This window comes from Struthio camelus, chromosome 8 (genome assembly GCF_040807025.1).
Source record: "Struthio camelus isolate bStrCam1 chromosome 8, bStrCam1.hap1, whole genome shotgun sequence".
Classification (NCBI taxonomy): domain Eukaryota; kingdom Metazoa; phylum Chordata; class Aves; order Struthioniformes; family Struthionidae; genus Struthio; species Struthio camelus.
The window spans coordinates 17,790,853-17,816,348 of NC_090949.1; the positions used below are offsets into that span (position 1 = coordinate 17,790,853).

General features: G+C 41.2%; 2 protein-coding genes across 7 annotated transcripts; both read right to left on the reverse strand.

Moving 5' to 3' along the window:
- Positions 1-1,911: 1,911 nt before the first annotated feature.
- RWDD3 (RWD domain containing 3) lies at positions 1,912-9,385 on the reverse strand. The gene is made up of 4 exons (XM_068952382.1): positions 9,232-9,385; positions 3,295-3,779; positions 2,450-2,565; positions 1,912-2,354 (listed from the first exon to the last, which is right to left on the reverse strand). Exons 1-4 carry the CDS (start codon positions 9,314-9,316, stop codon positions 2,240-2,242), a joined length of 801 nt encoding a protein of 266 aa, XP_068808483.1. The 5' UTR covers positions 9,317-9,385; the 3' UTR covers positions 1,912-2,239.
- Positions 9,386-18,558: 9,173 nt separating this feature from the next.
- Positions 18,559-24,412, reverse strand: HCCS (holocytochrome c synthase). Of its 6 annotated transcripts, none has more exons than XM_068952387.1 (7): positions 24,299-24,412; positions 23,225-23,374; positions 22,294-22,442; positions 21,506-21,654; positions 20,237-20,356; positions 19,301-19,387; positions 18,559-19,041 (listed from the first exon to the last, which is right to left on the reverse strand). In XM_068952387.1, exons 2-7 carry the CDS (start codon positions 23,337-23,339, stop codon positions 18,843-18,845), a joined length of 819 nt encoding a protein of 272 aa, XP_068808488.1. In that variant the 5' UTR covers positions 23,340-23,374; positions 24,299-24,412; the 3' UTR covers positions 18,559-18,842. The 6 variants fall into 6 exon arrangements, with proteins under 6 accessions (XP_068808488.1, XP_068808487.1, XP_068808485.1 ...); XM_068952386.1 differs by having other exon boundaries at positions 23,225-23,393; positions 24,299-24,393; XM_068952384.1 differs by lacking the exon at positions 24,299-24,412 and adding an exon at positions 23,925-24,040 and having other exon boundaries at positions 23,225-23,393.
- Positions 24,413-25,496: the final 1,084 nt, after the last annotated feature.

Here is a 25,496-nt window from a genome sequence, read left to right on the forward strand (position 1 = left end):
GGAAACGCACTGTCATGAACGTCTCTACTACAAGAAAGGCTTCACGTGCACTTAGACACAAGTAAACTCACAGCAAATGAGGTTTTATTAAATGTGCTGTTCAAAAAACTACTTACAATATCCACAACAAAGCTAGTTTCTCATTGTTAAATCATTTTCTCTTTGTGGACTTTGTTTTTCCTTGCATGTGAAGTGTCTGACTCCGATAGCTATATACGCTGTACTTGCTTCTTAGATACTGATACGTGCACTCACTTAACTATTCTCAGGAGTTTTGGCTTCCTTTCCCTGCATTTTATTCTTCTGTGTCTGTTTCTCTTCCTTTGGAAGGAAATATATGCACCATAGTCTGTGCTTCTATGACTTTTTTTGCCCCAGGGGCTCACAGACTTGCCCATCTCTTTTTACAATACATGCAAACAAACCATCAGTTAATAGACAGCTGCAAAATCTTTCCAAAAGAACAACCTTTAAGAACAGTGTTTACTTGTCTAAAAACAAGATATACTCCTACCCTTCAAACTAAGTGACTGATCGATGGGTAGGCAAAAGCATTTGCTTTGACAGAATCAGGCTGACATTGGTTTTCATGTTATTCTTTGCTGTCTGAACAGTACCAGGCTGATCAGAGTTGTAATTCTCTTAAAGCGCACCAAACCAAGCAGAAAAACCGCAATCCCTTCCTACACTGGACTTGTTGATTTGTCCAATTCAAGTTAGCGAGTAACACATTCAGCAGTGATAGAAATCTATTGTATAAATTGCTTTTTGTGCTTCCTGAAATACAGAAATCATCAAGCTTCTTAGAACAACTTTCATTTGGCAAAAGAATAAACACAGATTAGCAGAGAACCATAACTTACCCATGTGTCATTTATTCTTTAGCATTTTTTTTAATTGGCTGCCTCAGAACATTAGCTCTGACCGAACAGTTAATCAAGAAGGCATCTGGTAATAATATTAAAGGAAATATATGAGTTTATATCCAAGTGCAACTTGCAGCCACTGACCCTACAAATAGCTTTTCTTAATCAGCTGATTGTACTAGCTTTTATCAGTGAGAAAGAGACAATGGTGCGCTTCAACTACTTTTGCGGTCACATACAATTTAAGATCACATATGAGGTACACTGCTCAATCCAGTTCCCAAAAACCAACAGAAATAATACTCAACTGATTTATATGCAAGTCAGATAAGGCCCAGCTATACGTTAATGGCTCAGATTTTGATGCAAGTTGTGCTGGAAGTACCTTACTATTCTCTTTCCAGAAGAGTAGGGGGATTTCACACTATAGATTTGGCTGAGGACATAAAATCTATCTGACAAAACCTTACAACATACAGAATCGCAGAGAGATACTGATTAATCTTCCTTACACCACACATGCATAAACCTTTTACTGTTTTCAATACCTGCCAGACCTTGCCGGTATACAGAGAGAGCCTCTGCATCTTTTCAAGACCTTAGACTCCACCAACACAATTTTTTTTCAACACAAATCTTTTAATTGAGAATAAATGAATATCTGGCTTTACCTCAGCTGTTATACAACTTTTTAAACTAATTCAAATTCTCCACTTGGGTGTTTTTATACCTTTTAGGGTGAAAACTGTAATATTCAAATAGACACTTGAAAATTTGTTCAGGTCTCAAGCGACACAAACTTTCTCTTTAAATCAACATTCAAGTATTTACAGAGTCAAATAAACGGAGAAGGAAAAGTTTGCAGATGAGCACTTATAGCATACAAACCATATGCTAACCTCACATATTCAAATTTGTATTCACTATGCTTTTTATAGAAATACACTCACGTAAGTTTTGAAAGCAAAACTGATGAAGCTTTTTAGCAGATCATTGAAAATCCACTATCAGGAGAGAGAGTCAAAAACAAAACAATGAAAACAAGTACTGGAAAAGAAAGTTTAATTAGAAGAAGATGCTTTTATTTATAACCTCCCCACTCCCAGCCTCTCATGTTTGGTGTGCAAATATCACAATTAACTCCACATTCCTTGGAAACAGTTATCAGCACATAAAGTCAAAAACATCACCAGTTCTTAATGCATGAATTGCCTTTTGTTGCTTGCAGAAAGATGGCTACTTCCGACTTCTTTTCTTCTCTCTCTCTCTCAAAGAGGCTTTAGAGTCATTTGTCAAATTAGTCTTTTCATCTTCCATGAGCATCCACAGTCAACTGCTGCTTTGGTCAGACAGTCCAGTGTTTTGTTTTAATTTTACTTTAAGAGAGGAGGCACAAACTCAGAGAAAAGAGTTGCAAGTCCTGCAGCTTCAAACTCCTTTTGTAGCTCATCCAGAGTTGAATAGTCTTTGACTTCAAACGTCTGAAACCTACATTGTACAAGGAAAAATGAATATGCCTAGATTTGTCAGAATGTAATTACTGATTCAGTTACTTTTCTGTCCACAACAGTACTCAATTATACCTTGTATGCTGTGACTGTACTTTTGTTTCACACAGTACACTAATCATTTTCTCTTTGCATTTCTTTCCACTGGAGTCCACGTCTACCTTAGAAGTTTTCTGATGAATCAAGTATTCCTAAGCAACAAAAAGAACAAAACATTAAGTTTCACCTAATATCTTTGAAGTTCAGTAAAATGCAAAGATCTATGCTAAACAAAAAGACCTACTTCGGAACCTAGTAACCAAACATTGAAAGTGCTCATCCCAAACACTGCATGCCTGTTTCTATTCATTAGCTTTAAGTTACACACATTCTTAAGTGATCTAGAGAACCTGAGCTTGAAAAGCCAAAACATTCCCTCCTCTGATATCACCACAAAGACCTGCCTAATTCAGTGGGAGTTCATAAGTACAGACAAGAAGTTCACATCCCAGGTGTGTCATATGAACACCATTTGCTCCAATTAGCAAGGAAGGAAACAGATAGGAATGAGCTAGAAACACGTCTGTTACCAATTTCTTTACACAAATTTTCTATTTTAGGGTATTTTCTGGAGTATTTTGGGAATACAGGAGATGGAATCTAAGCATATTACAGTCAGGAAACATGGGGAATACAGGGGGATGATTACGGTGGAAAGCAAAGGAACACAGGACACGGGTCCATAGGCTTCACTTATTTGTTTTCCCATAAAATAACTACTTTTTCTTAAATACAGAATAAAGTCGTTGGGCCTTCCTACTCTCCTAATGATCAATCTGCTTCGAAAATTGTTAGCGTTAGAAAAACGCACACAAAATATTCAGACACATAGGTTTCAGTGGTAAATCGATAGAACTAGTCAACATTCATTGTTCCTGCACCTTAATGTTGCTCCTGTCACCCTGAAGAAGAATCAATATTATCTTGCCCATGAACATCAGTCTTCCAGTCAGCCTTAGATCTGAAGCCCATTTTTCCACAGTTTTGACATATTTTGCCTTTGCTCTCATGTGATCTAAATGCAAAAAGAGCATCCAGATACCATTCTCTGTACTTGCTCCTCTTGACAAAGTAGTTTTTTTACTGCAAACTGCTGCTGATTGCCTAATGATATTTTTAAGATGCTGCTGTATCCAAAGAACCAGCTCGTGTACCATGGGTTCAGAAAGATGTTTCTTTGCTTGCTCAAGTAATTTATCTTTCACATCCATACACTGGGCCCTTGTAAGCTGGTCTGAGTTAACAGAAATATCTGGCAGAGTTGATGGATAATTGACTGGTAAGTGAAATAACAGCTTTAAAAGTACATCGGTATCCAGCAGTTCTTTCACGCTGATTTGAATTCTAAACGTGATTCCATGCGTCTCTGGAAAGTATTAAAAAAAACAAACATTAACAGTTTGCTTGAAGTTGAAATACATACACATTAGTAAGTTACGGTATTTTCTTTAACATTTCAACTCAAATGATTGTCATTCTATACAAAACAACTTTTTTTTTTTTTTTTTTTGCAGCCAGTGGCTCAAGCTATACTTGCAGGGAATCCTGAAATGAAACACTTCCGTACCATACTAGAAGGAAAGTTATTAACACATTCTAAAAAGCAGTCACACCTTTTGGCTCTTTTAAAGTCCAGACAAGTCAGTAATAAAGGATTATCTCTCTTAGAGACACATAAGTCAGCTCCTACAGCTGAGTAGCAGCAGCAAGGACAACGGAAAATAACTCTTCTAGAAGGACTCAGCACTGGCCTAACTTTCCTCCTAGAAAAATCTGTGAGAGTTATACTACCAATACCAGTGCAAGAAGAATAAACTTGCACTGAGTATTTTAGAAGACAAGCATTCAAAGATAGTTCTACACTGAAAACTGACTTGGAAAGAAAGAAGTGAGATTCTTCATACCCTATAACTTCCAGAGAAGCAATGCTTATTTTTCTACGTTTACAACAGCTGGATTGAGATAACGGAATCTTCTCCGTTGCATATGTGACCCTAAATACACATACGCTTTTGAACTATTTCAGAATACAATTATTTTCAGAGTGAAGAGGGTACATATACTGTGCAGCAGGAAGGCCAAAAGACCCCATCCTCCTGACTAAATGTCTTTGCTTATGCAATTTATATGAAAGTTACGTACGGTAACTCCTGCGATAAAACCCTTTTTAGACTAAAGTATGTTTCACAGAAAACAATACAGAACTCCATAAAGTGAAAAGAGGGGTCAAAGACCTAACCTGCTTTTGCTCCTCTGCAATAAAAAAAGAGGATATCAGATAAAAGGTGATCTTCTTCAGATCTTCTCTGCTTCACCCCTTTGATGCATTCCAAACACTTCACCCCGTTTCTTTAAAAAATTGCTAAAATGTCAGGTTGATTCATTCTATGAGGGCAGGAGAAGCCAGTTTTGAAAGACAGATTAGAGCAGAGCTGGGTTTCAGAAGAGTTCTTTTGAAGTGACTTGCCTTCTTCTCCCCCTACCTTATCTTACTTTCCTTTATATGACAGTCAGTTGAATTATGTCTGATTAGTATTGCTGACACTGCTAACCAGCATCAGTGCTCTCTGTGATATTATATTTGAACCCTATTAAATAAATGAAAGGATCTAAAGCAACCTGGACAGACAGAAGTACTTTAGAGAGCTTAGCCAGGGGGTTGTTTCCAAATTTCCTTCCTGGTTCACGTGAAGAATTCTCTAGGTCAGAGCAGTGACAAAATAAAATAAGCAAACCCTCCAAACCCAAGTACTATAATAAAGAAGTCTCCAAACAATTACAAGCCATCCCTGCCCTAACAACAAGCCAAATCCAGCACTGAAAGCAGTAGGTGCAAGTGCAATGAATTAAAGGAAATTACACCCACTCACGCTCAGAACTACCCAGGACTAGCAGCAGGACGCTAAAAAATATCTACAAGCAGTAAGTGTCAAAGCCTCATTCACTATCAAGGGCCTCCAACCTTGCAAGACTCTACTAAAAATACCAGACTTCTTGTAAAGCAAGTTGATTCCTCAGAAACGTGCCAGCCTTGGGAGAGATTCAAGTCTGCAGAGCACCCATCTGGCAGCGCACTGCATCCTCACTCACAGGCAGTAGCTGCGCAGGTGGACCTCAAGGTCCAAGGCAGACTCTCCTGAAGCTGCCCTGGCAAACGTTTATTGCTAGGCCCCAGCATCGACAGCTCCTCTGCCGTTGCACTCAGCTCAGCACGCAAACATACACGTGGGAAGAAAAGCCTGTCCTGCACCTCGTGGGACCGTGGGCCCTTGTGAGCTGCTCCAGAGGGTCCCCGTGCACACCTGGCCGTGGCCCTGCACACAGCCAGCACCTGCACCCACACCTCCTGCCAGCTTCCTCTCAACAGCGCAGCCCTGCCACCTGTGTGGCCAGCTCAAAGCACGCTGCATTTGGCTGAACAGTACAAGCATTATTATGTTCCTGCCCACGAACCGCTTTATTTAAACTATGTTGCCAATAAATTTTTAAAACGCACAGTCTCTACGTTAGTTGAGGAATAATACTCTATTGCCACCTTAATTACAGTGACAGAAAACCATGTTACCTTTCTGATAATCCTACTCGGAATTTTTCACTAACTTGTCATAACAGATCTCAGCAACTCAGAAGTAAGTGACAGATAAAGAGACAGGCCAACCTTGCCCCTTTGGCAAGAAGCTCATGCTGCAGAGATCACATTCTTAAGCCTGCAACAATCTTGCACCTTTCCCTGCGATGATGAACTAATCCGAAAGCAGCAGCGCAGTCTCACATCCCCAGGTGTATCACTCTGAGCCATCATAAAAAGCCCAGCCACACTCATTTACATCTGCTTCAGACTTGCTTTTAAAATGGAGAATTGGATCAAGATGTTTGTGGGGCTACAATAGCTAAAGTTTATTTCAACATTACAACATTCATTTTCAACACCAACACCGCAGACGGCTAGCGGAACAAAGAGCAAATGCTCATTGTCCTTCGTAACTAGACTCTAAAGAAAACACTTCCTTTGTTTGCACATGTTACAGGGTCTGAGTTGACTTCACAGCAAAATGGTTATTATTTCTGATAAAGAGTGGGATATTACCATTCTGTTGGCATTTAATGTGCTAATAAGACTAAGCCCAATACGTTTTAACTCATTTTTCCCCCCATAGCTGCATACTTATCAGTATATTTAGCTCTAGCATACTTCAGATTTTTTTCTTATGTTCCATGTCAACCAGACAGATATCCCCCTCCTCTCCTGCCCAAAGGCGTTTTATGCAACACATGCAGCCTATTTTTAAATTCAGAAAATGGCACCTACTGAAGTACAAGCTTTGAATGTATAAATATATTTTTATTGCAAGCTTGGCGAGTAAATCAGAAGAGAACAGATTAACAAGTAAATTATGGATTTCTATCTGTAATGCTAATCTTTCCAAATAGACACGTAAGGTAAGAAAGATACGCTGCAATTAGTTTATTTAAATTCATTAATACATTGCTTTTGATAAAAACATATTTTACAGTCCGCATACTTCATTGTTAAGCACTGCAAAGCTAAAGTCTTTAGCATACCAAGAGATCTCAGAAGAATTTTCTTTCATTTCTCAAAACTATAAATTCCCAAAGGTGTCCTATTTGATCTACACGCAAATTACTCTAAATTTATCAGAGATAACTTAACAGTCTTACTGGAAGTTATCTCTCTGCATTGTTTACCAACGACAAGCTATACTGTTTAAAGAGATAAAGTAAACAAAGTAATGAATACAGCAAAATAATGTCATACAAACTTAAGGACTTTGATCCTCTGACCTAAAAGAAAAGTAAATCCCTATAAAGTCAGAAAACTAATAATAATCGCTATTGGGAATAATCTTTTCATTTCCAGTGGAAAATGATGGAAATCAACCAGAGATACAAGACCCTAACATACTCTGAAAACAGCTTCGTTAAAGGCCCTGCAAGGTCATGTCACATCAATATAAGCATAACAGCCTGCTCCTATCTTGCTCTCATTGTACTTCACTTCATATTCCAAGAAGGATTCTAAGCCTTTTACCTCCTGGTTACTTATAAACACAAAATAATTGCTCTAAATATGAAATATGGAGAAGTATGCACATATATTTCTCTAACAGATTTGGGGAAACAGACATGCATATGCAATGTTCAGATATGTTCACATTTTTTTTAAATAAACATCTGCTATGCCTGGATACTGTAATTTGTAAACTATGCCTGAAATAACATTTCTGAACTTTTTGACTTTCAAGAAAATAAAACTCATTTGAAACATTTCATCAATCTTACTTTTAGAATACACTTTAAATACCAATCCACAATATAAAATAGCAAAATTGCCTACCTACACTAGAGCAAGAGGTGTGTCAAACTGATTTAGACACAGAACAACTCTACTTTCAGATTACCCTAGTTAATTGTGCTCCATGCAGACACTAACGCTTCATCCATCCGAGACTGTCTACCCATGAAGTTCTCTTTTCAAATAACCACTTGCTGGTCTGTGTGAATCTACTTCAACAGCTACTCTCGGATAGAAGTTTAGGTTTTATTCAATGAACTTCTTAGTTAACTTAAGTTAGTTAAAATGAACCACTTAAGAGCATCCATATGTAATTTCATACCAAAACAGCAAAGGCTGTTCTCAGTCCCAGCTCCTTCAGGCAGACTATGCACACAGACAAGTTTTAAAGGCAAGCCACTGCATCCCTGTTTAACAGTGGTCCCCAGTAATCCTTACTGCAACCGGCTGAGCAGGAGGCCACTTCCTGCCCTCGGCTCTCCTGAGGCACTGGCAGAGGCTGCTATAGATCCCAGCACATGGGGAACAGTAACAGATACAGTATCTTTAACACAGATACAGGAGAGCTAACACATCTGGCAAGATCCGAGCAAAGTCTACTCATGCCCTGGATGTGGATGGACACGCTCCACTTGCGTGTCCTACCTGATAACAGTTGTCTTTAACCTTGCCAGTAACTGCAGAGGTACATGGGATCTGCTGAGATGCGGTCTCTCTTGCTGAGCACCTTCACAGTGACAGAACTGATGTCTTAAAATTATGTTTTGCACAGTGGCTCCCATGGCTGGTGTAGAAAAGGTGGAGTAAAGGTACCTATGGTTATTGTATTCTTAGCCTGCAGCTTGCCTGAATGGGCCTATCACCACAAGCCTTCTCACCTTCCTACCTAGAGCAAACATGCGAGATTAGCCTCTGTAGCTCTGCAAAACCTACAGCCACGCACATACTACAGAAGCTGGAGAACACACGGTGTGTCATAAGGCCCAGATTATCACCTTGCCCCAAGACAGAGATGACCCAAAGCTTGTTAACACGTTACAACAGCTGCACTCCTATTAAATTTTATGAGATCCTACATGGTCTTGTTACAGCTCCCGCAGGCGCCGCATGGCAGCGGTACGAGGTCACAGGCCGTAACAGAAGGATCCGCCAGCACCTGCCCCGCGCCAAGGCGCCAGCAAGGGAGCCGCACGGCGGGGCGGGGGCCCGCAGCAGGCGCCCTCCCGCCCGCCTGCGCTGCCGCCCCCACGCGCGGGCGGGCCCAGCCACCTCCTCGCGAGGCAGCGGCTCGCCGAGGCGCCCCCCACCCGCGCGGCGCCACAGAGCCAGGCCCGCCAGCCGCGCACCGCCGCCGCCCCCTGCGCCCCGGGGCCGGGGCCGCCCGCGAGCCCGCGCAGGGGCAGCGGGAGCGCCTCCCCGCCGGCGGCCCCGCCACCGCTGCCTGGAAATGGCCGCCAGGCAGCCCCGGCGCGGCGGGGAGCCGCAGCGGCGCGGCCGCGTTCACCTGAGGCCGCCAGCACCTCGCACTCGCCCGGCTCGCAGTAGATAGCGGCGAGAGCCGAGAGCTCCTCCCGCGCCAGCGCCGACATGGCCGCGCCTCCCACCGCCGAGGGGCCCCCGCGCCCGCCAGAGGGCGCCCGGCCCGCGCCGCAGCGGCTGCGGGCGGCAGCCGCGCCGCCGTCTCCCGTTCGCCCGCCGCGCCCGGCCTCGCCGCCGGCCCCGGCCGCAGCAGGGCGGGGAGCGCGGCCCCGACCCGCCGAGGGGCTGGCGGGAGCAGGGCGCCCTGCGCGCTCTTCGGCCCCAGACAAAATGGCGCCGCCCCGAGCGGGCGGGGCCGGCGGCTCCGCTGCCGACGGCGGCGCCCGCGAGGCGCGAGCTGAGCCCGGCGCCGCGGCGTCAACCGCCGCCAGGGCGCGGCAGCCATCTTGTGAGGCAGCGTGGCCGCTGCGGAGCCGGGTGGGAGCGGGAGGAGAGATTTGTGCGGAGGTATATGTGTGTATATATATATACCGAAGTATATATATAGATTTATATGAGGGTGTGTGCGTGTGTCTACACAAATTCATAGTACGAGTCCTTAACTCGAAGAATGTATAATCTGATCACCCTGGCTGTACAGGCGACCGGCTGCAGCGCAGTCCAGTGGGCTGGTACTCAGGAGCGCGCCGGAGCTTTTAGTGGAATTGAAACTTGCGCGCCTTGTGTTCAACTCCTGTGGCTTTGCCTGAAGATTATCCTTTTAACGGTCATCCGACTGACGTCTTCCACAGCCAATGATATAATTACCGCCCAGGTTTAATCAGCTCAAGGACATATTGTTCAATATTTTCCATATTTAAGATTCCCCCAACTGTAATTACAAAAAAAAAAAATCTAAAAAAAAAAAGACAACGGTGGGCATACTCCTTGAAGTTTATTTTATTTATCATAAAATCACTCTTAAAAAGCAGTGCATGGGTGGTTTGTTTTTTTCAGGTTTGTGTTTTTATCATGCTATTTTTAATTCCTTGAGTTCTGCTGAAATAATGAGAAATATTAGTGCTGAGCTGGAAACGAGTGAAATAATGTGAACAGAAATAAGACTGGAGCTGTCAGAAGTACTGCTAGGCAGTCGTCCCTGCAGCTGTCAGAAGGCTTCTTTGGAAATTAGCCTTAAAAGTGCCTCGCTCTATTATTAAGAACTTTCTTGCCCCTGGTCTTTCCCCCTTCTCCTCATCCACTTTGCATATTCCATTTTACATGTTTAAATAAAAAAGTCGATGTAAATGTCTTTTAAATTGACACTATCACAAGACATTGAGGTCCCTGTGAATAAGTTACTGCACTCTGACATTTGGAAGTCATCAAATGAGACAGTATAATGTCAGCTTGATATTTTTCACACTATGAAAATATCAGCTTCATGTCAAAGTTCTAAATTCCATCTTAACATAATACATTTTTTTGTATTCACAGACTAGTGAAAATGCTAAATATTTAAATTTGAAATGAACTTCTACAGTTACAATCTGGCCTTCATATTCCATTATTATTAAATTGGAAGTCAAGATCTGTTTTCCCTCTTTTTTTAATTCTTCAAACATCGTAGTGTTTGATAGAATAACACTAACCATTTCTCTAAATGGATGCTTTCCCATCAACACATGGCAAATAAAGTTCAAAAAATACCTTGCTCTTGAAAGTCAGTCCATATTAAAACAGCTCTGGCATCCTATCATAAATTAATACAGTGCCGATGATACCAGTATTTTCTACTTTACATGACAAAACAGAATGCAACCTTTCATTCCTAAGTCAGGTTAATCTTCCCAAAGTTATTTCCAAAAGTAGTAGTATCCTTTGCTTTCCTCTCACTGTAACTATGACCCCAGTCAGTTGGGTGTTACATTAACAATTACTACTGGTTATGTATAAAAGTGTGTGTTTAGATCCATTTTCACCTAACCTGAGTGGTGGTTAACAGAGAAGGAGCAGACAGACATTTGAAAAAGATGTCAGTTTGGAATATTCCTGAAATACGTTTTCCATTGTTTCCATGCCAGCCAACCTGCTGCCGCAGCTGCTGTGTCTGTCCTGAAAGTATGTCTTCTGGAAGGCATTGGAAGGCCGCTCAGAATAGTCCAAAAATCCCTACAGTTCCCCTCTAGGGGTCAGAGGACAAACAGTAACCAGTAACTACAGCGCAGGAACGCGTGAGAGCTAAGCTCCTGCAGCTGGGAACGGGGGAGCCCAGGGGCAGCTTCTCTGCAAAGCTAAGAATCCATTTGATCAGGCCCAATTTTTCTGTTTATCCCTAAACTTTGTGCCCACCTCTAACAGCACAGTATGAGTTTCACCTGGAACAGGGGCTGCTGCTTCCAGGGCACAGATGCCCTAGGGAAGTGATGCACCTCCAGGAGCAGGTGCCTGGGTCCAGGAATGTGCAAAGGCTGTAGTCTGAACACCCTTATGCGGGAGCGTCACCTCGCAGGCACAAGCTCAGTAGGCTGTTTGCCTCCATAGCTACGCACGTACATAGGTATTTTCTGGATTAGAAACGTGACTAATTGCTCATGCATGACAACTGCATGACTAAGGGCTTCCTCTTTTAAGAAACTGCATTGCTGCTATATGGCTGCTTTTTGGCGTACTGTCCAACTGCAACTGCAAGACATTTAAGAATAATATTTAAACAATGAATATCATCTTTCTCTTACTCCGTGATAATAGTTTTATGTTGGTTAATTGGGACAAAGTAATACAGCATATGCTAAAAAACATGCTGTATTTGTAACTTCCTATAAAATGAGAAACCACAAGTTATCTTCATCCATCCAGGCTATTAATACATCACTTACAATTTATACCTAGAAATTTTGCTGGTTTGGAATATCCTATTTTACAGCTTCAGACTAGGTATCATAACAGCAAGCACTACAGCAATGTTATCTACAGGAAAAAGCTTATTGTATGGTATAAAAAAAATGTCATTTTGGCTTAAACACCACTACCACTTAATATCTACCTGAGAGACATTGGGTGATGTGCAAAATTTAATTCTCAGCCTTTCTTGGCAAACATTAATTTCTGCTAATTCTGTATGTATTAATTCCTGTACATACACAGTACTATAAATCACACCAATCTTTCAATATTGCTATAGGACAGCTACAGCTCCTATCCTTTCTGCTATAACAATGTTGATAGCTTTAATACAGACAGTGTGGTATTTTTACCACCTAGAGCCATTTTTAATTGAGTTAAATAATATTGATTTTTACAGATACCTAAGGAACTAGGCCATTATTTCCGTAGGAACAACTGTAAATGTTATTGCAATAGTGGAAGACTTCCCAAAAATGGCTTATCCAAAAATGGCCACACAGAGCAACATGAAAATCTGCAAAATCACTCCAAATGAGCTAAAAGGCAAAACTTTAAATAAAAAAAAAAAGTTGAAACTGAAACAACCACTGTAACTGTGGAAAAAAAAACCCTGAAAGCATGAAAGCATGAAAAGATGTTTCCCTTCAGTATTCTCAGGTACAGCTTTTTCATCAAAGTTTTCGGCCCAAAGCAGTCTTTTAAAAAATATGTTTGGAATAAATTCATTTAACTTAAAATTTACATTGGAATTTACATTGGAAATTAAAAACTGACCAAAATGGGAATGGTTTGGTTTAGGGTAAAATTTGACATTTTCATAAAAATGTTTTTCTCTTTGATTTTAGAAAATGGGAATTAATGAGTTTTCATCAATTAAAAGGGTCTTCTCTAAACTGAGAAATTACTTTTCCTTTAAGTATTTTAGAAGTAAGTTTTTCAAAAATCTATGGTCTAGCAGTGCTTTTTAATGGCACTTACATTTGTCCTCCATGCATCAAACTGCTCCAAGTCAATTCGCTAAGCCACATTCTTTTGGCAGATAGAAACTCATTTTGAAAGTCTACTAATGATCGATTAAAACATTAGCTATCTGAATAAGCAGGAGGTTTATGAAGTCATGGTCTTAGAAGCTGGAGGCAAAAGCAGCAGCACATTTGAAAACTGCTAAAATTATAAGTACTTCTCTCAAAAGCATGATTTAGTCCTTGAAGGGTCTTTTTTGCCATGATATGTTGAAAACAGCTGTGATTCTTTAGGTGATAGTTTCTGTTCTAGAAGAGAGGTCATGGTCCAAACAACGTCAACAAAGGAAACAATTGATGTATTCTTCTAGATTTTCTACACACCGTAGGGTCTAATAACTATGTCCGTACTTCCAGTATATTTACATTATCCTTTCAAAATTGGATTCATTCAATCTGCAGTCCTGCAAGTATGCAAACATGCTGCAAATGTGCACACGTGTTCTTGTGAGTAGCCCCTATGGGAAGAAGTGGGACTATTGTATTACTGCTTGTTCCCAGCAGTAAATGATACATCATTTCTCACATGCTCAAGGCCATATGTATTACAGGAGGAAGAAGTTTAGGCTGGGAGCCAAGACTTGTACCCTGGCCGCAGGTTTTTATACAACTTGATATAGCAGTAGTGAAACCAAACAGATATGTCACATTCATAAAAGAATTTAAGGTTCTTTCTCTAAGAGTTTAGCAAGACATTATTTTCATGAAGAAGATGCACGTGAAAGTGATTCATCATTTAATACCAGCTAAAAACTGAAAACTAGCAATGCTGCATTTTTTAAAAAAACACATGTAACTGAAGATACTAGTGGGCAGAGCGAGTTGTGATACTGAAGGCATAAGCATAGCTAGCATTATGAGTAGTATAGTCAATCCTCCAAATAGTAAGACCAGCCTCCATGTCAAATATACCTCCTTGTAGAACCCTACCATGTGGATTCTCCTCCAGGCATAAGGAAAGGAAGACAAAGGATTAAAGTGCCTATTAATTTAGTAAGCATTTGAAGGCAGTGTAATTAAAGGAGTAGCATGTCTGCAAGGGCCATTTCTTCCCTCTGTAAAAATCACAACAGTAGTGAAAGTCCAAGATTCAGGCAGTGCTTCTTAATACACCAGTCGCTTCATTTTCAGCTGCTGTCTGAACTACAGCAGTGTTAGTACCTGTCTTTCCATCTCTTGAAGTTTGGCAGATCAGCTATAGTAATATGTAACTTTGCTGTGGTTTCTCCTTTTCAGCCTATGTTCTAGCAGCAGGATGCCAGACTGGGACCTTTGTGCCACGCATAAGGCTGCATTGCTCTGGGCCTCAGGTTCTGGGACATGGAGCATTTCTAGGATTTGTGTAGGGTTTCTTCTAGCCCTCCTCTACCTATCCTCAGAACTACCTGCAAGAAGCAGTAACTCCTTAAAATTCCTTTTCTGAAGATGGAGAGAAACTATTGCAGGCCTCCACCAAAAGAGGAACTGTTGTATGTATATAAAACCAAAAGATGATTCCCGCCTATTTTGACAGAAGAGTAGAACAAATAAAAAGGGACAGCATAAATTGATAGATTATTTATGACCATTTTAAGTTCACTAAGAGATCCTTTGCCACTCTCCTTTTGGAGGTAGAACAATACTCATCGGAGTATTTTAGACTTGGAACCATTTTTACAGAGCACAGTAAAGTCCTGATGGTAAATGCCTCATGTAAACATTAAACAGCATGTTGTCCCATTTCACACTAAACTATCCTAGCTCTTTCACATCGTAATTCACAAATAGTAATCTAGAACGCTTTTGCAATAAAAATAGCAACAATCAACAATGGACACAAATACCTTCTTACCAGCAATACTCTCTATTCTTCTACAGCAAAGTAGGGCAGAAATTCTTAGGCTTAGCCAGAAAATTCTGAGATTGATGCTAGAGCTGTTGGCATATATATTGAAAGGGAAGAAGAAAGTTACTCCAAAAAAAAAAAAAAAAGTAGCAGAAGAGACACCCCCCCCCCACACACACACTTTAAACTGCCAGCTAATGCCGTGCCAGGGCAAAATGGCATAAGATGGCCCAAGAGGCCAAGGAACTCCAGGCATCCCGGAAGGACAAGCTGCAAATTACATCCCAGTTATGGGGCATTCTTCATGATAGCTGGATCTAAGAGGACGTAAGTGGCAAGAGCAGAGAGCCAGGCCAACATTACAGAGCTGAGAGGGTGTCACAGGCGCAGATTCCAGCAGGCTCGCATGCTGCTGCATGTTCGGCATCCCACAGATAGGCAGCATCGCAGTGGGCGCCCTAACTGCGGGGCAGTCACTAGCTGCCTAAAGGGATGCAATGGCAAGAGGCCAAAGCAGTATCTGAATGCAGAATGGTCTTATGCTCCAGGTAACGCAGGTCGGTATTGCTCTAGACTACAGGTATATGATCTAAGGCCTGACAGCAGCTGGAGCATTATGCCAGAGCCGTTTCCCCTCTGCTATGTAACAGTCACCGACACTCATTTCTGAGCACTGCAATATCCTTTAAGTATCTGTCTCCACCTGCAGACCAGGAGAGCTCTGTTTTAACTACAAGAAACAAACACAGTAGGTCAAGCAGGGCTTTGACACTATAAAGCAGAACACCAGTGCACTTCAGATATCTAAACACAATCCTGGTGTAAAAAGCAGCCATGTTTTTATGACTGGGACGATACTTTCAATTTGCATGTGCACAGAGTTAAGCTGTTTTGAGATGCCAGGTTCTGAACTTCTGTTTCAGCAGGACTGGTATCACTCTAAAATTCCCTCAAAGGGCCTGATCACTTCTTGAGGTTCATGAACTTTACATTCCTTTCTACACTGAAAAAAGGAGGGATACACGTCTGTGTGTGCATTACCCCTCATCTAGCCTTAACAATAGCTTAGTCATTAAAACACCATCTCGAAGGATGAGGAATAAGGGTTTAAATCACTGTTTTCCAAGTTTCACATTAGAATTATAACCACTCCTAGGAAACATGCAAAAACTGTGACTTGCCCAAATCATGCAGTTAGTAACCTAAACCTAAAAAAAGAAAACTTACTTTTATCTTTCCTTCAGTACTACTACTTGTAGAAAGTAATTATTAATCCAAAGATTATCTTTAATTTCTTTTCCTTACATTTCTCTCTTCAACAGTTAGCTAGACTCAGGGTGAAGGTATTTGTTGTCATGCTTTTATTCCGAGATCTGCTGGTTTGGTTGGCTACCACCAGTCTCGTCCTTGTTCTCAGATTCTGTCTTCATATATTTAGGTGAGTATCCCATACTCAAAAGACGTGATGAGTTGTAACACACTATAAAAACATTCTCATGTGACACACGTAAGGGCTCATAATAAAGCTAGAAATATGATCAGCAAATAGCGAAGTTAAGAAAAGTGTATTTATTTGATTCCTTTTTTTGAATAACAAAGTATCACATTTCATTAAAAGTGGCATTGAAAAGAACAATTTCGAACCTATGTAAGATGGCACATAACAGAGGACAACAAACTCATGAAGCGGCACGTGACATCTGTTATCAGATTCAGTAGTAATCACAGTTTTCCTAATGCACCCAAGTTCGAACTTCTGAAATCAGTAAGGCAGGCTAGTTATTTCGAAGCTTCTGAGGCACTCTTCATAGGTGTACCTTTTCCATATTTAGTTGTGAGAAATTCTGTGTGATAGACGCAGAATTCTGTGTCATATTTAGTTGTGAGAATTCTGTGTGATAGACGCAGAATTCTGTGTCTATCAAGTTACCCAAATGTATACATAAAATGAGGAGAGAAATAAATAAATAAATAAATAAATAAATACCACACACAAAGCAGTATCCCCCTCTCAGTCTTGACCATTAGGACTGAGAGGAGTAGCTCTTTCATAATCAGATATAATTCTTAGTATACGCTCACACACATCTCCTAACTGCACATTAATAACTGAAATTGAGATTTTTCTTTGCCCCAAATTATTTTTGATTTAGATACATATGAATCACACCGGAAAAAAAGGCAAAAAGGGATAGGGAAAGTCAAGAGGGGTAAGTGCGTGCTCTTTTCTGAGGATTCTGGACTTCTGGTTTAGATTTATTCCTAGCTGGCAGGACAGTTGCCTCTGAAGTGGGAACCATTTATCTGCATTAGTACCTTAAAATCTGGAAGCTTCCCTGGATTATTTTTTCCTAAATGGGATGAGTTATTTGACTGCAACTTTGTTCTCCCCCTGAAAAACAGCTTCCAATGTCATTTAAACATAACCACTTCCATAAAATTAATGCATAGCTGGTTTACAGTTAAGGTTTTGAAGTCTGATGAAGAAATTCCCACTTGACAGGCTACAATGTGATACTCAGTTATTCCTTCTAGTCCAAAGTGTTTTGCATGGAGAATTCATTCTCAGGAGTAATGTATGCCAAAAGGGAGGAATAATTTAAATTTAGGGGTATGTGGCATCAAAATTTCCTAAAACATGCAAATTTAAAGCTATTACAGTAAACGACTTTAGAAAAGTTAGTTTTCCTTGTTAAGCACAATATTGCTCAAATCTTTAAGTCACACAGCATAAGCATGCATTGTTCTTAGAAACTGCTCAAATTGAGCTTATTTTTTGATACTTCAGATACCTTTTTAGCCAAGTTACATAAACATTTGTAGTATTTCTTACTATAATCACTACACAGAAATGTGCATTACTATGTATACATATACCCTTGGGCGATTTCTTGTTACATCTGAAAAACTACTGCAGTATATTAGTGAAGCTAACATGCAATAGCCTTATGTATTGCATGAAAGTTTCTTTAAATAAGGCTTAATTTTGGCCTGAATGCATACATGGAACACACATTAAAGACATAAAAATATGTAAGTACACTAGAAGTATAGTTTTCTTACGTTTGAAGAAAAAAAAAAAAAACTTTTAAACACTCAAATAAATATCATTAAATATAAATTTAAACAACCCCCTCTTAGAAATGTTGTTTTAAAAGTAGATGCAATTGATGCACTCATTTTGTGCTTCTAGCAATTAGTAGTTCTTCTGCTAAAAGATAAATTGCAAATTGAGGCATAAGTATTTTCTCCTCATTTTCAACTTAACATATTGTTTAAAATACTCATACTTATTTTCTCAGAGAGAATAAGTTTGCCTATTTTTTTCCTGAGGAAGCCTGTATTTGAGCAGGTAAAGTGCCGATGTAAAAGCAAATACGTAGCTTTATATAGTTAATAAAATAAGCAGTTTGTAACAATCTAAAACTTTATCTTTTACTCATCATCTGAGTACACAAGCACTGTAACCATGTGAAAGCATTTATGAGATTTCCAGTTTTTACTGTTTTATGAAATAATACCAAATATAACTCCAGTCAGAATGAGAAACCCAGTGTATTTGGTGCAGCACTGGAGTCATGAAATGAAAGAACGCAAGCTTATTGTCACCAAAAAAAAGGTGACAATACATATATGACAGATTGACAAAATAAAAAAGATTTTATAGCTCTTAAGAAAATTAAGATACAAGTTCTTGCTACTGTAACTTTATTATTTAACTCAAAACGCCATAAAGCATCGGTGCATTCAACAATGCAATTCCCAATCCTCCCTCCTCATCCCCAAAGAACAGTGGCGATGATGATCATAGTTGCAGTGAACTTAAGTTAAAGTTCTAGTGTCCACGAATCCTCAGTTTAAGAGGGAAACGTTTTACTTTTTGATTACACACACCAGGAATAGTTATGAAGTCCAACGCCACCAAGCTACCTTCATTCTGTCCCATACAGCTGATAAAGAATCAAATGCAGGACGAACATCCAAGATAGTGAACTGATAGTTCTTATCAACTGCTCCACCATCATAATAATCAATAACGTATCGGACTTCTTTTCCACATCGGTCAACAATCCAATCATGTCTGTCAAAAGGAAGCTCATATCTGAAAAGAGAGATAGCAGACGGTGTAGTTAATTTAATAGATACTACAAATCTGGGAGAGGAAGCGGAACTCATATTCTAAGAAGATGTATTTATCCAGATGCTGTCATAAGATTACCACCAGTACTTATATCCTCTGGTAATTATAACTTGCAATTCCATTTCTAAAACATCTTAAAATTACTTCTATGCCACGCTTTCAGACATGTGCCTTCTTCCTCCTCCCCCTCACTAAAAGTCCTTCTTTCCTGCCCACATACCCCATCCACGAACGTATTCTGGCTCTTGGCGAATACTCCTTTGCTTTGCCTCCGAATCGCATCAGTGTTGGTCCACATGGACATTCCCTAAACACATAATTAAAAAAGAGAAAATATTTTTAACTTCTAAGACGAAGTTTTGTTCTATTATTTAAACCCCTGTAATAATTTGTTTTAATAATAGAGAAACCGAACAGGAGAAATAGCAACAGTAAAAAAAAAAAAAAAAAAAAACAGTGATCTAAACCAGCTATTTTTAAAAGGTTTTAAAGTCCCAGAGTCTTTCTTACTTTACCAATGCGTACTGCTGGTAAAGTGCCTTTGATAAACTCTACGCCGTTGTTATAGTATCAACAGAGCAGATCTCAGCAAATCTAATCCACCAGTTTAAGGAATTAAAGAACAAAAAACCATTAGAGAACAGAAAACCCTAATCCAAGCTACTGTGTAACAAAGGCCATGGAATTTCAGAGAACAATTTCTACATACATGCAGTACATTTAAGCAATCTGTCTCTTGTAGGAACAAGGAAGAACAGGAAACATTGTCCTATCCTATGCCAGTCACTTACAATCTGTGTAAGTTAACACCTTATATCTGGTTCACAACATACAAATTGTAATCAAACAGTTCGCATATAAATACAACAAGAAGTCAGCTTTTCCAAATCCACATTATGTAGGCCACCAAAATGCTGATCAGCTTCGTCAACATAATAATTCCTGGCTTAGAAGGCTTTGGATTTGGATTGTAAAAGGCTTACAATCTTTCTCACTTCCTTTGTATTAATCAAAACGCGTAATGCTACAAGAAACCTAACTTAATGGTGTATAGGCACTGGGATACTTCGGAAAAACTAAAGACATTCTACTTTCAAACAATTACAGAAGCAAGAGCTAAAACAGAAGGTTTGCTTTTCATTTCATATGCACTTACACAGCACGAAGAGCTTCCCACTTCAAAATTTCCTTCCAAGCTTGCTCATTATTCTGATTGTGAATCTTAATAATGTTGGTCATATCTTCACTTGTTATGTCATCATCTTTCCACCTCCACCTAAAAAATAAGAACGTGAAAACACTTTACAAGTATTACTGCATAACTACTCTACCTTACTCAATTCATCCAGGAAGTTTTTGGATAAAGAGATTTAAGGGTTTACGCAAAGCTACAAAGCAAGACTGGTAACTTCTGGCTCTTCTGCTTAATTATCTTGACAACTACTTAATCTTCAATTTAAATGTGCAATTATTAAAGTTATCGTTGTACAGACCCACAAATTCTAGTTCGCTAAATTAACAGCTTAACCTAGATCAGAAAGTGCAAACAATGCACTTGTGACAAACAAGTCCATAGCACGGATGCTCAGCATAAAAATGCTCAGGAAAAATCCCACTTGCGTTCTTAATACACAGAAGTCCCTGTATTTGATACATTTCTCTCACACTTAAAAATGCCTTCAATCTCTCAGCCCCTGCACTATGGCTCTACAGATGCTTATTTTTCAACAGGCATGTGGTGTTGCACACTTGAGCGTTTACAGGATCAAAATGTAGGCGTTCAGCATAGACTGTTTATGACAAGGTCTTAACTACAATATTGACACATAGTACAATGAATTACTGCTGTTTTAATAGTACTGCCGTTAGCATCGATCTACTTGAGAACGACAAGCAACTAAACACAAAAGAATGAAGGAACAGCAGCACAGAAGAATTTTTTAAGCTACAGGAGACATTTTATATTTCAGTTAGATCTTACTCATGCTAAATTTTTGTAAAGACAGAACGCTCATTTGTCAAATCATTTTAATTTTCACACTTTTAGCAATTTTGGCAAGTCAGTTTAGATGTTCTTGCAATCACAGAACTTTTTGTATCATTTTAACAGGCTTAGCATGAAGCCAATGGAGTTTCAAAGCTGGCAGTCATACTAAGTTTGCCTATGACTAGGTGCTGACTTTTAGAAGTTTTTATTTTTATTTCTAATCTAGTGGTAGTTACCTGACATTCCCTTTCAGATCAGCTTACCCTTTATTTTAAAATTGTTTTGAAAAAGAGTATTTTTTAAAAAATTGAAGTTAATCACTTACTATACGGAGTCCACAAACTCTTAAATAATATCAATGAATAATAGCTAGTGATATATTACTTCATAAATTTCAGGCTCGCACAGACTCCATCGGATAATTCACAGTTTATTTACCCTTTTCTTAGCATAGCATTCCAAAACATTTGCTCTGAAGGATAGACCCATTTCTTGTCAGAGTGTGCTCTAGGAATAGAGGATTCTTCTCTAACAGTTGACAGTGGAAATGGTTGATCTGGGGATGGCAGCTGGTTAGGAGGTGGCATCTAGAAAATAAGGATAATCATCTGAATAGCAAAAAAACTCTTGCAGTAGGAAATTTTTTATACGTTACAGTGTTTGAGAAAAATCAAAATAATTAATCAGTTGGTACAAACATCAGGAATGTCCGCCTTGAAATAAGTCCACTAATATTTGCTGTTGTAATAGAACTCTTTGCACAAATTTGTCATCTGAGGACTGAAATTCCTTTTTCCTAAACTTCAGCTTTCAAATCAGTGCTACACTTTGCAAGCCAGAGGAAGCCCAGGAGAGACCTGCATCAGAACTTACCCATACAACCATTACACAGAACCTAGAAACCATTAACGTAATATAAAAAAAAAAACATATGTGACTAACACATAGAAGTAAACAGCTAAAGATATTTATGAACTGGCAAACCATTTCTTATCAAAGAGAGACAACACTGAAGGAGATGTTAAATAAGGTCTAACATGTTTTCATGTTTTTATATATGTATTTGCATTAAAAAAAATCAGGAAAACCAGAGTAAAAAAAGGTTACATTAATTGCCAGTCTCCAGTTCAGACAGCATCACTAATTACAGTTACACTGATTACATTGTGGTAGCATTTTATTAGGAAGTAAGTCTCTAGAAGATATCGGAACGAAGTGAAAGTTACCATATTGCTAGGATCTATGCCATCTTCCACTTTAGATGCACCAGACTTCACCGGACATGCTACATACTCATATGCTCTTTCTTGATGTGCCGGAACACGGTTTTCATTCTCAGGGCTGTGTTCAGGAGTCTTCATGTGCATTGGACAACCTGTAACACAGGAAAAAAACAGCATATACATCACTACAAAATGAAGTCTGTAAGATGTGACAGGAACTGGGAAACAAGAGTTCATTGAATGCTAATATAAATACAAACAGGTACTTGCTTGTTCTTCTGATCTGGGCAAGTTTCAAGCTTCCATAATCAATTCTTTTCTCTGCATATTTTAGAACCAGCACCATAGCAGCTTCTAAGCTTCTTATGCAGTCCTTGAGCACTCGTTCCCAGCTCCATACTGGCCCCTACATGCCAGTTGTTTGCAGCTAAGATTTCCACAGCAATGTTAATCTAACAAGTGTTCATGCTATCAACAGAAGAGCTGCTGTCCTCCTTCCCCAGCCGGTCATATCACCCCACCCCTCTGCTGCCCTCTTTTCCAGATTCTGTTTTTTCCTAGTGACGAGCACCTGCTCCCAGCTACCTCCTGTCTAAGGGCCTTTGCACCTGCCTGACACTTTTATGTGTCTACCTGGTGATGGGAACAGATCTGCTAAATGTGACAGAGACCCCTGCTAAGTGTGACCGTTTGGAGTGACCCACGGACCGCACCCCACAGCAAGCACCTACTCTCTCTACAGACCAAATAGCCTGCGTGTCCCTCTCATGAGCGACAAACTCCTCTTGGTGAATAGCCACTCGCAAGCTACTTTGGTAAAGGGGAAAACCTCACATGTTTATTAGAACAATCATTTTTCTTCTGTACCAAAAAATTTTTTCAATCAGTTTTTCACGTTAAGAGCTGGCTTCACTGAAGCTTCAAGAATAATTACCACGTGTTTTTTTCTGATGCAGAGGGCATTGCGAAGGCGGAGACGCCATCGGATGTTGCTGCGATGCAGCTGGTGACTGCACTGCATCAGCCGGCGAGGATGCGGACAGACCCATCGCTTCTGCTCTCCGGGTCTTTTCAGATCAAGCTTCTAAAGAGGAAGCACACAGCTATAAAACAAAACTATTCAGATTATTCATTAAGGTGAAATACGGATACGCTGCTCCACCACAAGATTCTTAAAAAAAAAAAAAGGGATCCAGCATCAAAAGTCGGTTTAAGCAATAAGCACACAACTTAAATAAAACCCCCCAGCCTTAACCTCCCCCAGGAGAGCTGCTGGCGCCAAGCCGCCGCCCCCCGCTCGCAGACGGGCAGCGCATCGCGCCCGGCGCCCTCGGCGGCGGGGCGGCCTCCGCCTCCGCCTCCGCCTCCGCCCGGCCCGCGCCCCGCCCCGCCCGCCCACCCGGCGGCGGGCAGCGCCTCACGTGACCCCGCGCGCGCCGGCACCGCGCCGTTGAAGAGGCCCGTCAGCCGCAGCCCCGCCCCCGCCGCTCGCCCGCGGCAAGGTCAGGCCCGCCTGCTCCTACCGGCTCAGCCCCGGCCCGGCCCCAGCGCAGCGCCGTGCGCCCGCCCTCAGCGCCCGCCTCCCGCCGCCGCCGCCGCCGCTCGGCGCGTCCCCAACGGCCGCGGCTCCTCACCTCGCCCGGCCCGGCCCGCTCCCCGCCCGGCCAGCCCCGGCGGCCACACACCGCCACGCGCCGCCCCACCCCTCGCGACAACGCGGCGCGGCGTGCGCGCGCCGGCCGTTGCGGGCGGGGCTGCGCCCGGCCCCTCCCCCGGGGCGGGGCGAGCAGCCGCGGCCCCTCCCCCCAGCGGCGAGGGCGGGCGCTGCCGCGCGCCGAGAGGGCGGGGAAGAGCCGCCACCGCCGCCGGCGGCTCCTGCTCGGCCGTGCGGGGCGGCCGGGGCCGCGGCGGCCGGGCCGGCCCGGCGAGCCGCGCCATGGCGAAGGCAGGCTGCGGGGAACGGAGCCCGGTGCCGCCTGCGGCCGGGCCGCTGCTCGCCTGCCGTTACCCGGGAGAGACGTTTTCCTTCCACAGCCAGACGCCGTTAACGAAGGGCAAGCGTGGAAGGGGGGAGGCGCCCTGGGCCCTGCTGCTTGCTCTTGTAACGGCAGCGCGGGAGGAGGCGGGAGAAGGCTCCCCCCAAGGGTACAAAGGCTGTTTCAGAATTCACCAACAGCAAGTCTGTTACGCATACGCAGAGACTCTACTTTAATCCCTTACAGCTGTGTAGCCTATGAGCTGCCTTTGATCTTGTTATCTTAAGTCATAACTTTGCTTTTGTTTCTGAAGACACTAATATTACAACTACAAATAATTTAAAAACATTAGGTATGCAGAAAACACTGAATGCACCAGCAGCCTGACTCAGTGCTGTAAAGCTGTATTCTTTCCACAACTAACCTCATGGAGGCACTAAGGTTCCTCAAGATGGTTTTCAAAAATCAGCTAGTCGAGAAGGGCGATGACAGGCCTTCGAGATGTACTAGATGTACTAGAGCACCTCGTCTTATTTCCATGACAGAAGATGCTCTTTAAATAAATCCAGTCTAGAAACAGCCACGCTTATTCACATTTATCAATAGTGGGCAATTAAATGTTTGAGCTCATGGGCTGAATATAATATGTGTTTAATATATGTATAAAGCATCATTAATGACATTGCAATTTTCCACTTTCCATTTCTGAATTTTTCCATTCAGAAAATGGAACTTGCTTTGTATCAGAGCATGGAAGGCTATTTTCATCCCATCCCTTTTTGACGGACAGATGATAAAAATCTAGACAGGCAGTAACAAACGTGAGCACAAACCCTACAGGACTATTTTAAAGCCCATCCCACAAAGTGGAGTCAATAGGCTGTCAAATACAAAAGGTACAGGGTGAGATACAAAAGAAACATTATAGAAATTTGAAATTAGAGCTTATCAAAAACTGTAATTATTTGTTGGAACCTCCTATTTCATTGGAGCAATCGGGAGAAAAAACAGTAAGAGGGAATTACAGCTCTAAGTGGTGCAGTTAACGTATTAACTTGGGATGTGGAAAATCCAAATTCAAATCTGGAAGAGGGGTTTCTTGCATCCTATGTAGGTGTTTTGGTGTAAAATAAGACATGAGTGATCCTCTCCCATTTACTTCAAAAATTTTCAAAAAGATTCAGAATAAAGACAACTCTTCTTTTATACATTCTTCTCAAAAATCAGAAG

Coding starts and splice junctions, on each gene's coding strand:
- RWDD3 (XM_068952382.1), bottom strand. CDS start 9,316: ATGTCGGCGCTGGCGCGGGAGGAGCTCTCGGCTCTCGCCGCTATCTAC. Junction 2,566..3,294: donor GTGACAGGAGCAACATTAAG/GTGCAGGAACAA, acceptor TTTGTTGCTTAG/GAATACTTGATTCATCAGAA. Junction 2,355..2,449: donor GTACAGTCACAGCATACAAG/GTATAATTGAGT, acceptor TGTACAATGTAG/GTTTCAGACGTTTGAAGTCA.
- HCCS (XM_068952387.1), bottom strand. CDS start 23,339: ATGGGTCTGTCCGCATCCTCGCCGGCTGATGCAGTGCAGTCACCAGCT. Junction 22,443..23,224: donor GCATCAGAAAAAAACACGTG/GTAATTATTCTT, acceptor CCTGTGTTACAG/GTTGTCCAATGCACATGAAG. Junction 20,357..21,505: donor AATGCTATGCTAAGAAAAGG/GTAAATAAACTG, acceptor CTTATTTTTTAG/GTGGAGGTGGAAAGATGATG.